The sequence below is a fragment of the Athene cunicularia genome (assembly GCF_003259725.1).
Source record: "Athene cunicularia isolate RWA chromosome 11 unlocalized genomic scaffold, athCun1 chr11_part2, whole genome shotgun sequence".
Taxonomy (NCBI): Eukaryota; Metazoa; Chordata; class Aves; order Strigiformes; family Strigidae; genus Athene; species Athene cunicularia.
In genome coordinates this window covers 1735569-1751977 of record NW_020799114.1, presented here as the reverse complement: position 1 = coordinate 1751977, position 16409 = coordinate 1735569, and the positions used below count along the sequence as shown (strand labels likewise).

The 16409-nt window shown below is 45.1% G+C and overlaps 1 protein-coding gene across 4 annotated transcripts in view; it reads right to left on the bottom strand.

Annotated features, from left to right (window-relative positions):
• The window catches only part of GALNS (galactosamine (N-acetyl)-6-sulfatase), a 51260-nt gene that overhangs the window by 14272 nt on the left and 20579 nt on the right, over positions 1 to 16409 (bottom strand). For 3 of the 4 annotated variants that reach the window (XM_026857058.1, XM_026857059.1, XM_026857060.1), the window contains exons 11-12: positions 14579 to 14681; positions 5928 to 6049 (exon numbers count right to left, since the gene is read on the bottom strand). In XM_026857058.1, the coding sequence (XP_026712859.1) occupies positions 5928 to 6049; positions 14579 to 14681 (225 nt within the window). Of the gene's footprint in view, positions 1 to 4153; positions 4299 to 5927; positions 6050 to 14578; positions 14682 to 16409 lie in introns of those variants that run through there. The other variant, XM_026857061.1, reaches the window with a different exon arrangement.

Here is a 16409-nt window from a genome sequence, read left to right as displayed (position 1 = left end):
AGGAGGCAGACAACAGGTTTGGGGCTCTGCTGCTGAAACATGGCAACTTGCAATTACTGGAGAGACTCACAGGGCCAAAGGAAAACAAACACGGGATCAAAGAGAAGCCTGGAGGGTGGCTCGTACCCCAGTTCACCCCTCCGGTCCAGCAGCATCTGCGGGCCCCAGATGCAAATACCCCCAGAGGTGTGCGGGGTGTCACAAATACTCGGAGTACTGAGGATGCCCCTCACCTGTGTGGATCCTCTAATGGTGCCCACAGCTTTCCTTGCAGCAAGGGGATGTGATTGTGCTGATCCTCTAGCTGGGCAGCTCTTTTGATGGAAGTTTTAACTCCCCAGGTTCCAGAATCCTGCCTTTCTGCTAGATTTCACTGCGAGCGACCACGGTGTTGAAATGGCAGAGGGGATAAAGGCAGAGTGACTTTGTAAAGCCTTAGTCTCCACGTGGACAGGCGACAGACAATAACCATCTGATTCTCCCGCTAGTTACTTCAGCAGTATTTCCAAATCATAATCTAAGCAATATATTCTTCAGGCTGTTTTCTTGAGGCTGTAGCACTGCCTGGACCCGTCTCTGAAGACAACGATGTCCATTCCAAACTGCGTTTTGCATTTCTGAAGCTGGTTCGTATGGCTTTTTACTTCCAGTATTCCTTTTTAGACAGCATCACTCTAGTTACTCATCAAAATACCCGCAGGCTGCTGGTCTGCCACGATTAAGCCCAAGCTACAGGTTGTGGCACACGGCAGAGTGCTGATCCCAGACTGGGCAAAGAGCAGCTATCGATCGAGATGAGTTTGCCTCCAACGTTAGCCCCCAGGCTAGTGACTGTCCTCCGCAGATATATTTTCCTTCAGCCCCCTTGCCTCCAGAGCTGGCTGCGTGCCGGCCGTTGTGCCTGGCCTGCGTGTTTCCGACCACCTTTCTGTGTCCAGCCCCTGCCTGGTTGATGCTCGATGTTTTTTACCAGCATCCCTGCAGTTCTGCACCCACAGCTCCATGGTGCCCACAGCTCTAGTGCTCCTCAACGCCACCTCTCCCATGGCAGCAGCTTAATTTGCCCCCAGTGCGGCCGGTACCATTTCCTTCTTTTTCAAAAAGATGAGGAGGCAGCATCTCCCCTGGGCAAGATTCTGGCTCTTTGTTATAATGTTGTGTTTGGTTTTTTTTTCCCTTGTTTTGCACCTTCTCTCTTTTCCCCGCAGCAAGGTTTCTGCCCTGATCAGTAAGGTGAGACTGGCAACTTCTCTAACAGATCCTTTTCCCCTTCAGCTTCCCTTCAGGAGCTTCTTCCCTTCTTTTCTGGCTCCATAACCAGTGCAATTACCTCTCTGATGATTTCCTGGATTTTCCATCTGCTCAAAACAGGCACTTGTGAGCTCTCTTGTTCATTAATGTGTTCTAAAATCATTATGTTCATCAACCAAGCCTCCTCACTTCCATTTTTTCCATAATAGTAAAATCTATTCCCCTAAGTGAAACATGGGTATTTTGACGTTCAAAATTTAGTAAACTCAGTTTTGAACAGAGGCTGATTGCTCAAAGCAGAAGTCACTACTACTCTGGAGTATCAGCAAGGCGTGAGCATGTTGTACTTACTTGTTATTAAGACTTTGCACCTCTGGCTCAAACTGACAGAATTTCAGAGAATTCTGATAGAAATTCTTTTTACAGCTTTGGAGTCTGACTCAAAACACACTTTCTACTTCAGTCTGCATTAGGTATTTTGTTAACTGTATTTTAAGCGGTGCCAGCTTTTACTATATATTATCGTGTTCTTCCTGACTGGCAGTGAAGTATTTTAGTAAAGGCTTGTATAAACAGTAATGTGTGACTTGGGTAATAAAACTGACAACTGGCTGTGAAGATGTGACCAACAGATAATTTTACTGAATTTGTCACATATGGTTTGAATGGAGAAACAAGTTCCCTATGTGGTACTTGGCGGACACACAATACCCCAAACATAACAGAATTTAGTAAAGAAAATATCAGATCTTTTAGATCTGCATTCTGATAAATTTGGTAACATGGGCACCCCACAGTTTGAGTGTTTTTATACAAAGCAAAAACCCCTAGTAATTGCATCTAGGGAGAAAACAAAATACTGCTTAGACTTAGAGAAATGCTGCTTCTTTGTGAACTGCCTAACAAAATCTTATTTATATTTTAAAGTTGAGAGCTATAAAAAAAGAGATATCTTCTGTCCCACAGCCTACACAGCTCTAGTCAATCTCTTGGATGACAAAAGACACAAACGGTTCACTTCTCACTTACACAAGGACCAGATAACAAGGTAACTCTTATATAAGTGCAGTTACATTACCATTTTTGGCAACCAAAAGAAAGATTAGTTACCAGTAACCACACTTCTGTGAAATGTATTGCCCATATATACCCTGGTATTGCAGGTGTTCTTATTACAAGCACCTCTCCAGATGCCAACTTTCCCTCGTCAGCACCTGCAGGTGTGTTCATGCCCTACCTCATCCTGAAGCCATATAAATGTTGAGCTTGTCCTATGGTGCCAGGCTTCTCTCAACACTAGGACCCCAGAGTCCTGCACTTCTTGGGAGAATCCTCCCCCTCCTTCCAGGGGAGAAGGGGCTAAGAGCCTGGTAGTGAAGGTATCCGATGCTACCATGGAGCGTGTCAGCCCTGGAGGTCAACTACAGGACAGGGATCGTGCCTCATCCAGCCTGCTGAGGTGATGATGTAAATATGGGCAAGCTCAGGCAGCGTGAGAGCTCATCACCTGCACTGGCACTGCTCTGAACCTCAGCCACAAAACGTGAAGTCTGTGAGGCTCTGGGATTGCTGGGGTGAAGTTCCAGTCCGGACTGAGAAACGTCAGTAATTATCTTTCAAGGCGAAGGGGGAGATAGCACTGTGTCCCCGCACAGAAGCTGGGGTGCAGGAGGAGCTCCTGCCAAAACCAGAGGGGTGATAGCGGGGAGAAACAGTCACAGGTCTGGTGGGAGGGCCCGTTCCTCGAGCCAGACATGAGCAGGGATGCATGCACAGCTTCACACGGAGGGGAACACAAGTGCAGGGTGCCATATGGCTCAGAACTGCCAGACGTGTCCTCAACATGATGACAGGACCTGCCTGTAATTGCCTGCCCAGTTTTTCCACTGCATGAAAAGTTCCCCTGTGGGAGATAAGCTTTTGCTCATATTGTTTTCAGGCAGGCTCCAGGAAATCCAGCAAACTGTGTCAGGAAGAGGAAGGACTTGTGCTGCTTCACCACGAGACCCAGGGAACCGAAAACTTTACGTGCTGTCTCCAGATCTTGAAGGACTTGCCTCTTCAGTGACCCCTTTGGCAGGCAGTTCCCCGGCGAAGATTGAAAAGGCTAATCCCCATGTTACGAGATGAACTGAGATGGCGGCCTGGAAAAAGTCTCTTGGTGTCATGCAGTATCTTGTGCGCAGTGTCACGACCCGAAGATGCTTCAGATGAGACTGCCTGAGCGTAAGCACCCTGCAAGTCAAGACCGAGCTGACTCATTTGCTCTGAGATCCCCCAGGATCCAAGAGGGAGCCCAAATCTAAAAGCAGTAAAGCTCTCCGGAGGCATGTGCAATGCCTGGCCTTCACGTGCTGCAGTGAAACCTCTTAGCTGTGGTTTCCTCCAAACTAATGCAAAGCAAGTGATATAACAGATTATTAAAATCATTTTAGGGAGAAGAAAAGGCCGCACTAAAATAAGAAATAAACTAAATAAAAAATGAGCAAGAACAGGCAGAGGGAACAGGGCATCGGCATGCCATGCTGCTCCTTCAGTCTCCTTCACAACAGCAGAAAAATGAATAAAATCCAGTCAGATTTAAGAAACCAAAGTGGTAAAAGTAAACTACATAAAAGAGGGAAACATACCAATAAATCGGGGGTGCAACGTGAATTTTTCTAAATGCTTTGGCGACGTGACAACGCACCAAAGGAGCCGAGCTGGTGCGAGAGCTGTGTGATGCAGCGTGCTCCTGCGGGGCTGCAGGGGGGCGAAGGGAGCACACACACACACCTCGGGCTGGAGCGCGAGCGACCAGCACACCCGGCACGTCCGGACGGACAGATGCACGCTTGGAGGGGAGCGCTGGATTCCCTTCTGAGAAACATTAGTGTCGGGACTCCCAACAGGCTGTCTGCCAAGGGGGATAATTAAGCTAAATAAAAATACACAACAGTAACAGCTCCACAAATGAGGATAATTTAATTACCACATTTGATATAGGAGACCCACTTCCCATGAGTTTTCCATTGTGACCAGAGAGGAGACAACAGCAACAGAATGTGCTGCAGAAAGGAAGATTCATTTACTAAAAAGAGGCTTTCTATTAGGGTCTGCGTATTAAACAACATCACAGCTTTACATAATCATGTCATAATCTTGCCATAAAATTCAATCAAAGCAACAGCTTGTGAATGACCAAAAAATCAATGGCACCATATGAGAAATGATTGCAGATGTAACACTGGAATTTATTTCAGTGCTCAATCCCTGGTGGTGGTAAGGAACACCTAAACAACAGGGAAGCAGGTGTCCTGCAAACAACCTCTTAGGGAAGAGCTCCTCTCCCTCAAATTCAGAGGAAACACAAACAGAAGGCCAACCACAGTTCACTTCAGACCACCCGTTCGTTTGATTTTTGGAGAAAGAGGTCATTTCTATCAACTCATCCTCCTAAAATAACAGAGTTGTTAAACTGAACAGGGCATAGTCATATCTGGAATCCCAACCCAGTAGCGTAGCTGCACTGAGGTGACGTTAAAATACAAGAGCTGCAGATTTGCTTTATTCATTAGTGCTGAACAGAAAGCGAGAGCCACTGTGCTGGGCTTCTGAAGAGCTGCATCCACTGCGTAATGCATCTCTAGGGTGCCTGTCTGTTAAGTGAGAGAGAAGTGAAAATATTTTCCCTTCCCTCCTCTCTCCAGTGAAAACACTTAGTGGACAGCACAGGCTCAGTTCTTTCGAAAGTAATGGAGTGAATGTATCCACTCAATTATTTAAAACAGTTGAGTAATTGCAGTCCTGTCAGCTCAGAAAACACCTCTCTGTTAAAGCTGCTGCACAAACCCATTTCTGTGCAGGTGGTCACAGTAGCACTAGTTTTCTCTTTATTTATTTCCATATTCTCTGAGTCTGAGCCACTGATGAGGGATGAGGCTGCATGGCCCCGTTTGCAGCTTGTTTTGCCACAGGGTAAAACTCAGTCAGGAGAAGGAAGGAGGGAGGGAGGTGGGGACACCTTGGGAGCTTTTTTTGGAGCTGGCAGGTTTACACGTGGGCTGTGCTGGCTGAGGACTACATCAATCCTTAGAGAAATCTCTCAGGGCATGGTGTGTGCTGGAGATAAATATTACAATAGTAGGCTTATAGGAAAATAGATTCAGCCAGCCAGGAGAGTCCAAAATGGAACAGGATTGGACAGAAAGTCCTCTTGCTAAAGACCCTCTGGAGAAGTTCCTTCAGCAGGGCCTAGGAGATTGGACGTTACCACGTCTGCCTTCCACAGATTCCAACGCACCAGGAAAAACACCACAGAGTACACCAAGATCGCTGGACGTTCCCTGCCTAGCCCCAGAAGACAGAGAATCACAGCTCCAGTGCACACGCTCACCAGCACCACTGCTTCATTCCACAGCTGCCCTGCACTCAGCCCGGTCCACTCCAAAAGCCTGAAGTTCGCCTCCTCCACACAGAACAAGAACAACTGGACGGACGAGTCGAGTCATGAACATGTGCACATCCATCTAACCTGACCATTTGAAAACAAAGGTTTGCTCCTTTCTTTTCACTACTCTCACCAGTAATGGCTTTCTGGGACAGTTTTCAAGCAGTCTGGGAGAAACAGCTACTAAGGCAAATGAATTATCAGCTGACAGTGCTGAGAGTTTTCACCTCTTCGTTAACTGGCTCACCTTAATGGGTATTTCTCTCCAGGGTCCCTCCCCAGGTGGAAAAGCAGTGGCAGGGTAGTGTGCTCCTCCTGTGTATGTGTTGTCACTCCAGAGACATTCTGCCCAGGACAGAAATCGATGCCCTGCAGTGAAGAGGAGAGAGGTCATCAAGGGTGAAGCAGGGGAGGGTGCAAAATTTTAGCTGATGCCACTTTCTTCAGCACCTTGTTCCAATATACCCACAAAACCCAGAAGTATTTTAAACAGAGTCCACTTCAGTCTGCAAAATGGATTCTGATCTGATGGGGTAAAATAAGGTGACAATGTTGGCATTGCACTGACATGAAAGCTGAAAAAGGGCTTATGCTCTTGCCTTATAAAAAGGTAAACTCTATCAAATATTCACGAAAATGAAATGGCAAAATAAAACACAAAGACACGAAACCATTTAATCATAAAAATTCTGCACGTGGGAAGTATCTTCTCTCTTTGGGTTCTATGGCTTCAAAACACACACAGAGAGGATCAGATCACCTGGCAGTTCTGATCCAAAAGCAAAATCCCAGAGGAAACATCCAGGGCCATCACCTGAGAGGCAGCGGGCACCCGCCAGCCTCCCCAAAACCCGAGCTGCCCAGCACCTGTCACCAGGCCTGGAGGGGCTGTTTCACTGCAGAACGAAGCAGATCTGGTTAATTTTAAAGAAATGGGTGTGTTTGTTGATCTGATTCGCAGCAAGCTGGTATCGAGGCACTCACCTGGGAATGACAGCGGGGCTGAAAGAACTGCTTTAAGTCTGGAGACCTTCCCGTCACTAACATTCAAGTCTGCGGGGTCAGAAGTTGGGAATTTCCCAGCAGGGGATGTTAAGGGCACAAGTCCTGGGACCCTCCCTTTGCCAGCAGCAACGGGTTAACGTGCTGGCTGGCCACCCAGGGGCTGCGCCAGCCCTCTGCATCTGCCTGGCACACCTTGCCAGGCTTCGGCTCCCGAAGGCCAGCCCGTTATTAGCCAGGTGTCGAGCTCCCTAATCGCCTAGAGCCTGGCCTGCGGTCTTGAGGGCGAACAGAACCCATTTAAGCCCTGGGAATAGGAAAAAATGCAAAGCACTAATTTCACTGAACGGCAAATAAAGCAGGGGGTCCCACAGACCAGCAAGGACTAGCACCAAATGGACTTGTTAAAGCTCAGTTTTACAATTCCAGCTAACACGCTGCGCTCCTCACAATACCTCAAAATGCCCCGAGGCACGGACAGAGACATGGAGAGAAGGTAAATGGGAATATTTCAATGGAGGTGGGAAAGCAGCTGTAGCATTTGCTTATAAGACAAACAAACTGAAAAGGCTCTCTACAGATGTTGGTAGGATTTGATTGGCAAACAATTTTCTAAAAATATCCTGTGTTTTTAATGGACAGCTGGTCAGTGGAGCAGTTAATATTCTGCTTTTCAATAAAGCAAGAAGTTTAGAAGCCCATGAAATCCCATTTATCTGCACAGAGCTATAGATTCCTGAATCACTGACTGGAAAAATAAGAGAGTTGCTTGATAGGTTGTAGTGGCCTACCAATAATGGACTTTAAATGGATACAAAAATGATTGACCTTTCCACCTTGTGACGCCACAGGCCTCTGAAACACACAGTGAAAAATAGATTTTTATTTTTTTTTCCCCCCTCAAAAGGAACAGTTAATGAAAAGGTATCAAAGCCTACATAACATCCAAATTATAATTTGGATGCAAATCAAACAAGCAATTTAATTAAGAGCCTGCTAATTGGTACAATGCTCATCGGCTGCAAATGCTTCAGTTTGAAAGAAGATTTTAGTCTCTTGGGTATTTGTTTATACAGTGCTCTGTTTACATTTTATCTTTTGTTTCTTATAAAATCCTTGTAGCCGAGACTGCAGAACACAGCCCGGGCTACGCCCCAAAGACTCCCAGGGAAAAAAGTGCTGTGACAACTTGCCTGACGCCACTAGCCAAAAGCCATCTGTCTTTCTAATCTAAGCCCCCAACACCCTCTTCCAAAGTAGACTATTGGGGAAAAAATAAAATTAAAAAAACTCTAAAATCAAGCATACCGTTTTATGACATTGATAAATAACTCTCTTAAAACTATGGCTGAAACCACCCTTTAAATTTCTAAGGCCTTTCAACTTTATCTCCATAGATAAAATTGACTATTATTATTTTTATGTACTGTGTGATTGTCGATATTCAACTGACAGAGAGAGCTTAAAATATTTTCTACCGGCTCATCGACAAATGAGCAAAAAATAAGAGGTAAATTATATCCTCACACCCCTGACCAAGGTGTTGTCCTGCATTAGATTAATACGCTACAGCTAGAGGAGCCTACTCTTCTGTCCCTTTGACAGAAAAGAATATTTAACTCATCATCCACAACTCTCTCTCATTCTGTTTTGTAAGTCAAAGCATTTTCAGTTCTCAGGATGGAAAGAAAAAAAAAAAAAAAATCAGGTAAACAAGTGAACTGAAAGTCTGGGATCCGCAAGTCTGGATTGCTTTTCTTTCCTGGAGCAAAACCAGTACAAATTAAATCTGCTTGAGATTTGAGAAGTATTTAAAGACGAGACAACCCACAATGTCTCTGGTTACTTGGAAAGTGTGCAAATTCAGGCACGTGTGGTACCGGGAGCTGGGACATGCCAGAACTCCTTGTGTGTGGCTGGGACGGGAGAGACGGAGCTGCCCCCCGGCTCTGCCACCCCACGCAGGCTGTGGGCGACAGGCCTGGTGAGGAAGGGCACTCTCTTCTAGATGATAATTTTAAATCATCTCACCATTTTGGATCATTTTGTGCTCTTCATTAAACAAAACTTGTTGGTGTTTTGTTTTTTTTTTTTTCTTGTAAAATCCTGAGCTGACGACACACCCCATGGACCCCAAGAACACTGCAGGCTTTAACAATAAATGCAAACGTGCCAGGTTCTCAGCTGGAGCAAAAGCCACGTCTCTCTGTGGGCTGGGGAGGGGCTCTCCTCATTTCTGCCGACGAGGGACCAGCTTCAGCCCTCTGGCACTGCCAACAGGATGGCAGCTTCACCCCAAAAGAAAGCTATGTTATGTCAGAGGAGAGCAAAGAGGTGGCTATGCCTGCCCTACCCACCAGGATCACAAACCCCAAATCAGCTACCACTTCATCTGCTGCTATTTCCTTTAAACTATTCATTTGTCAGACTGTTAATAACAATATACAGGGGATCAATAGCCAGTTAAAGCACATGCCTAATATTTTACTCTGCACAACATCCAAGGGAATTTGCATGTTTACAGGCAACACTGATCAAACAAAGTAGAAAGGTCACTCCCTGTGTTTAAGCAAATTCTTGGAGCTTTTCTCCTCAATTAGAAAAGCATGAAAACCAAACCAGAAGATCAGCTCCATGCCTTCTAAGGGAGCCCATAAAAGAACATCAGATGGCAACCAGAAATAGCTCAGCTCCTGCGCCCGGTGTCTTGCACAGGCACAGGGTTTTGCACCACTGCGCTGGAGGAGAAATTCCAGCTTTTTTTTTTTTAAAAAAAAAAAACAACCAAACAACAAAACACCCAACATTTCCTGCACATCAGGTAAACCTTTCAGCGAGCACGTCTTCCTGCCCTTCTCCCCAGCAATCGTGTAACCTGGATTGTTTTTCCGTTGGTAAGATCTAGCAGCTATTGGTTGCACAGCTTATGCTTTAATTTCCAGACCAAATGGACCACAGATGCTGTGTCAATATAGACATGAGACAAATACAGCCGGTTGCCAGTTTGGGCTCTCGGCCAGGCGATGGAATCACCACTTGTGTTAACGTAAGCCCTCTGGCAATTCGTCACCCTGGCGCTATCCCAGATCCCTCCGACTTGACAAGCGGCTGCAGATTTTGATAGTGGCGCAACAAATCTGGGGTCTGTCTCCTGGTCATGTCTCCTCATTCCACCACACAAAACCCAGAGCAGCAAAACTGTGTTAATATTAGAAGGAGAAAAGAACAGCCGTTAATCAAAGCCGGGAACGTTGTTTCTTGCTGGTTGCCACAGCACGGGTAAGTGGCCGTTCTCACCCTCCTGGCAACTCCCAGCAAAAGCCTCCCCAAAGCAGAGCTCTGAATGACCAGACACCTGAAAGTGGGACTGCCAGGCTTCAACCCTGTTGAACAAAAATTGCTTCTAATGTGTTAACTGTCTGGAAGAGACCCCAGAAGATGGGCAGATCAGCAAGCCTCCAGCGCCTCTCAAGCAGAAGCGATCAATGGCTAGCTCATATGCTCAGAGGACCACAATCAAATGTCATTATTTGTGAGGTTCTACTTGACTTCACATCCCCCTTGCAGAAAAGGCTTTATCGATCCCTTCACGTTGAGGAGAAGGGCAATCAGACAGACTGCAGCAGGAATAACCCCTTTGGCATTTTACATTAAAACAAGAGGGTCTTCTGGCAGGCACCTACACCAATCATTTAAAGACACAGGAGCTCTCATGAAAAAAAAAAATCACTGAAGACTACTAACAAGATACTAAGCTGACAGCAGAAAGGTTGATGTTATCAGCTACTCTCCAATGAACCAAAGGGCGTTTTCCACTTTCTTTTTTTTTTTCCTTAATTATTTTTTTCTCTTCTTGCATCACTGCTCTTGGAGGGCACAAGAACTCTTCTCTGCTGGATAGTCTCTGTGGCAGGCAGAGAGAAGAAAATTTCCTTTCTCCTGCTAGCTCATACTCCTGCCTCCTCCACACAGCATTAAATTAGGCAATTCCTGAAGGACTCGCTGGCTACTCAGCTAAATCCATAGAGAATACCCTTTTTTTCTCCCCCTTTCAGACCTCCCCTTCCAAACCAGGAAGATGAAACGTACCTTCCCCTTCAATCCAGTGGACAAAATAACTCCTAACAATGCAGGCTCTGAGCATTTGTTTTAGCGATGGGAAGCTGGGCACCTGGCATCACGGCCGTGGGCACCAGTAGCAATAAAACCGCAACGCCAAGCTCACATCCATTATTTGTCACACACTTCACAACGCAGTTCAAATTTGGTAATGAACAAGCGTGACCTTCAGGCTAAAAGGATGGATGGCGAGAGCAACAAGAATGGCATTTTAGAGCAGACTTCCAGTAAAAGTCCTCTGTGTCTTATGTCGTACAAGAGAGCGAGGTCCTCAGGTTTACCCATAGCTCATTTCTGTTCCAACACACAACACGTGGCTGCTTTTATCACTGCTGATTTTTGCTACAAGAAGAAGGGTGGTTAACGATGGTGGAAGAGCTTACGCGCTGATATCCACCAGTCCCAGAGCAATAGGGACTCAGCCTTGTGCAGGGGGAAGATTTCTCTCCCTCTACCAAACTACTTAAAATACCATTTAAAAACATAAACATATTTTTCACGTAAAGTTTCCTTTGATCTACCTCTGTCCCATTTATCACTTCTTGAACGTCAAATATGTCCAACTATCTAAACACGAGCCACTTAAGTGAAAGGAGATGGAAGCGAGGTAAACAGACCCAAATAAGCATCCTGTGCAATCTACAGGAAAAATGTCCTGCTCACACTTGCTTCTGTGGAGTGTGCCTTCCCTTTATGCTTTATGCTTCCAAGAGATGAACTGTTCAAGAATGCAAGTTACCAAAGTAATTGAGTTAAGCTACCCGCAAAGACAGCATCAAGGTATCCTCCAGCACTGAGAAAGAGTTTATGAGAGAAATCAGACTAGAGAAAAAAAAACGCTTGGGGGTTAAAAAATAAATCAACAAACAAAGAACAGGAAGAACAGAACAGCACACTTCATCTTTGTGAAAGATGACAAATTTTAATCCCAGGCCATAAGGCAGCCGATGCAGACCAGTAAGGGCATGTTAATGTCATGGGAGTCTAAGACAACTATAAACCTGTGTCCTGCTTGCATGGGATCTTTCCAGTGTAAATATTCCAAGTGCCATATGGAGAGAGCATTCCTATCCCTGCTCTGCTTTCCTAGGCTTTGCTTTCCGTAAGCTGCTTCTCCCTGGTACATTTTTATTTGTGTATACATACTTTATCACTTAACTTATACCACGTTCAAACACATAGCTTTCCAGGTTAGAGGCCAAAATAGCATACGTTCTTTCTAGTTAATCCTGAAAGACCTGGGAGTCTTAAACAGACCCAGGACATGCACCAATTTCATTTTCCAGTATCAACATGAAAATGTGGTTCTGGCTGCTTTAATGGTATAATCTCATCTAAAAGTCAAACAAAAATGCACAAAGTGTGGCTTAAAACCAGTGCAAGTTTTCTGTATCAATGATTTCCCACACTGTCAATTAACAAGGGAATTCTGAAAGCGCAAGGAGGTTTGGCTAAAACGTGCCATGTATCTGTCAAAATAATGAGATACTCAACTACCCATAAAACAAACCTCGTAAAAATTTGCAGACAGCTGTTTTGACACACCTGGCCAACTTTAGAGCTCTTTCAAACGGATGACATGCCAACCAGATACGTCTGTTTATTGTAAGTCTGAGTCTGGACCTTTAGACATAAAGAGTTTCATATTCGAAAGTTTAATAAATCATCACACGGGATTCACAATCAGGTAAGGACCCAAGATCATACAATTAACAAGGCCTTGTTAGCTGAAGTTCCACTGGGATGGCAAATCAAAGGTATCGAACAGCAAACCTGCCGACAGTCAGAATTCCTAATGCCACAGACGTGCTTGTATTTCATTTTACTGATGAAATTAGCAAACAAATTGGCCTTTTCGATTCTGGCAGCACAACTGCGGTCCGGTATCAACAGAGCGGAGAACACCAGCCACTGAAAGAGGCAACTGTGTCGTAAGGTGAGATTACAAAACTCCTAAAACAGGGCTCAGAACCGTGGAACTGTTCCGTATTCTGATTTCTTTCTATTTTTAAACTTGCAAGGCTTGTAATTAATGGCTCGAGGACATGAGGAGAATTGGAACAAATTTCAGCCTCAGCTTCCTCTGCATGTTGTTAATGGCTGGTCTGTCCACTAATGTGCTCCAATTTTACCCACATCAACCACATGTGATACAAGCTGCAGGAAAGCAAGTGAATTTTTAATCACCTCTCTGATGTACAGTATAATTGCTGACTTTTATCAGACAGTAGTTAAACAAAGACTTAGAAAGAAATAAATATTCCTTAATTGCACAACTGCCATCGCTCACAGTAGGAAAGCCTTTGAAATGAGTAACTGGCCCGCATTATCACAGCTACACACACACTCAGACATGTACAAACAAGTTTAGATCAGCGTAGATGTTTATTTATTTCCCAACTAGGTATGTAAGCGTGTGCATGTGCTTATATCACAACGGAGAGCAGTTATTCAGGTGTGACATTATCTACCGTGCCCCCGAGCCCACTCGTACACCCCTCCCCACGGACACGCAGGCCCCCAGGGTCTCTCCCACAGGGAGAATCCTCCACGCTGTGCCACGTGTGATATATGGGGTTTACACACATACTAACCTAGACAAATACATTATCTCGCGTTAGCTGCGTGGAATTAGCACTGAGACAGAGCGTACTGTGCATTTCTGGAGCCAACTTTTCTCCTTACTCAGTGGAGAAGTAAAAGAGAAACTTTGACTCCCGGAGCATTACAGTTTTAAAAAGACAAATGCACATATTTACAGCCCTGAATGTAAATGACTCCCTTGGAGCTGACGTTTCCTGCTACCCCCAGGACATCCCAGTGAAAGGAACCATGCACTTTTATATCCACAAATGTCATCAGCACTTATTTCAGCACCTGTGATGCCTTGAGGACCCACCATAAGTTTTAAAAAAAAAAAAAAAGGACATAAAAAAAAAGAATCATACAAACAATCCCTCCCCAATACCAGCCTGCTGTCAAAATTGCTGAGAGCCGTGCCATAACGCTTTTAGTTCATGTCTAAAGGTATAATCAGCAAGGCACATGTGTGAACCTGCCATTCAAGAAATGCCCCAGAGTTTAGTACCCAAGTCTGAGGCAATACAGATGCAAAAGAAGAAAAATAATAGTGCTTAACATCCAATTGTGAGAAGATCAGCCAGGAAATTACAAAAGCTGTGCCTATTTGGCAAATAAAATGTAAAACACCTTATAGTGTGATATGGGCTCGCAAAAGTGCTGATAATAGATTAAACACATGTACTCCACTGTTTTCAACAACTGCTGTTCTTTCCACTGTGCAGTTCCTACGGCTTTCCTTTTCCCTTTCAAGAAAAAAAAAAAAAAACCAACAAAACAAAACCCAACAAAACCACCCCTATTCCATTTAAATTGTTCAGGGAACCGGGTCTTTTGTACTAAATATTGTGAGATATGTGATCAATTCAGCATCAGACTCCGAACTTTGTTAAGGGTGCACGTGAAAGCTCAGAATTCAGCAGAGAAAGAAGCTTAATATTAAGGGGTGTTAAGTGCTGATTAAAGGGAGCACCCCAGAACTACGTGGACTTTGCTCATTTTCCTTTGTCTCTTTCAGCAGAGGGGTGCTGTGGCACCAGACCCCTTCGATTTTGCAGCAGATCTGGCAGCTCTTAAGAGGCCGTGAATAAAAGGCAAGTGCACAGCAACGTTCCCCAGTTTAAAACTCTGCTTTAAGGGATTATTTTTACCCCAGGAGAACCAGCGAGACCAGGGGGCAGGTCGGTGTCCTGTTACCTTGCTGTACTCCTCCCAGGAGTTGCTCCAGGTCCAGTAGTGAGCCTTGTAAAGCCCGACTCTCACCGCCATCATCTCGTTGCCACGATAATAGAAGATGGGCCTGAGAAGGAAAGCAGAGCTGCATGAGAAACACCAACACACCAGGCCCGGGCAGGCACGGCCGCAGCAGCCTCGCTGATAAGGGAGACAAACATTTTAATGGCGTCTGACTTCCGATTCGGCTATCAGTCAGAAACAGGCTGCCTCCTAATAGTCTCCACTGCAAGGTTTTCAATTAACATTTTTTAAAGTGTTCATCAAGTTGAGAGCTCACAGGGCGCAAGAAAGAAACATTATACAGCTTGGCTGCCAGTGATTGTTAATCCTTGAACTATCAGACCCTGTTATTTCCTACAGAGCGTGCCGATTTAAACACCAAATGTCTCCGAAGTGGCGTGCGTGTGTGTGTGTGTGCGCGAGAGAGACACGGGGATTCACAGACGCTGCGATGTTTAGTCTCCTCTTTATGGCAGCCCCAAGCTTTGTGCCGTTAGTGTCACATGGACAGGGTGGCCGGGGAGGACACCAGATGCTGGCCTGTTCTGGATGACATCTCAGAAAAACTCCACATGGAAAAATCTGGCAGCCAGACACGCTTTATTTTTAACTCCTGTCCATTTTCCTTCCCCAAATCTCCCTTTGCCTCATGTAAACATACCACCAAAAACTGGGTTTTTTCCCCAGAGGTTTTCCTAATTAAAAATATATTTGAGAAACGCACCTCACTCAGAGGATTTGGTCTGCACCTGTGTACATGCACTACCCTTTCCCTGGGCATCCCAGCAATGTTCCTGTTGGTTTCCCCAATAACACACTCTTGGTTTTTGAGGGAACGGTACAAAATTTTACTGAAATGGACTATCCACAGGGGAGAAGTTTGATTTGTTGGTGCAGCTCATCACACAAGGACATGAGGCTTAATCAGCTCTTCTCTCCAGTTGTTTCAGGCTGCTGACAGGATGAGATCATGAAGCTGTTTATCACTGTTGGTAGGGTACAAACATCTTTGGTTTTTCGTTCAGAGATGCCACTCGGCAAAAACTACTCACTCCCTGTGATGCCACCTTGAGAAAAACAGTCCCTAAATGCAAGATAAGATTAAAATATCCACACCTGAATGACAGGAGGGGCCTCAGATCTCTTCTATTTTAAGATTGTAGCCTTCTCTGCAGGTTCCTTGCACAAACAATGCGCCTTTCTCCTTTGTCCCCAGGAACTGCCCATGAACAAAGGGGAAACGCTGCTGCCAGCAGAGCCCATGCCTGCATCCTTAACGCACCTGAAACGCCGGTGAAATTAAGGCAGCTTGGGAGATCTGCCAAAGCGCAGAGCCCGACCTAAACCAGTCCCATTAACGAAAGCCCAAATAAATGTCCCACAAAGTACACCAGTCTCGTTTTTCCTTGCTGTAAACACTCATTAGTTGACCAGCTATTATGTGCCCCTTTGATTGAAAGTGTGGGGGTTAGGTCTTTGCTTTTTTTTAAAAAAAAAAAAAAAAATTTCCGTCTTCAAAAGAGCATTAGAGCTTGTACACAAAATTCTGCTGTTACTGATTTCTTTTTTCCCCATTCACTTTTTCCTTTGTAAGTTGTAAGAACACAACAACTGCATCTCCTGGAAAGTTTTTGAAGGTTGTAGAAACTGTGACCTACTCAGGTCTGGGTAAAAAAAACCCAACAAACCCGAGAAGAGAGAAGAGAAGAGAGAAGAGAAGAGAGAAGAGAAGAGAGAAGAGAAGAGAAGAGAGAAGAGAGAAGAGAAGAGAGAAGAGAGAAGAGAAGAGAGA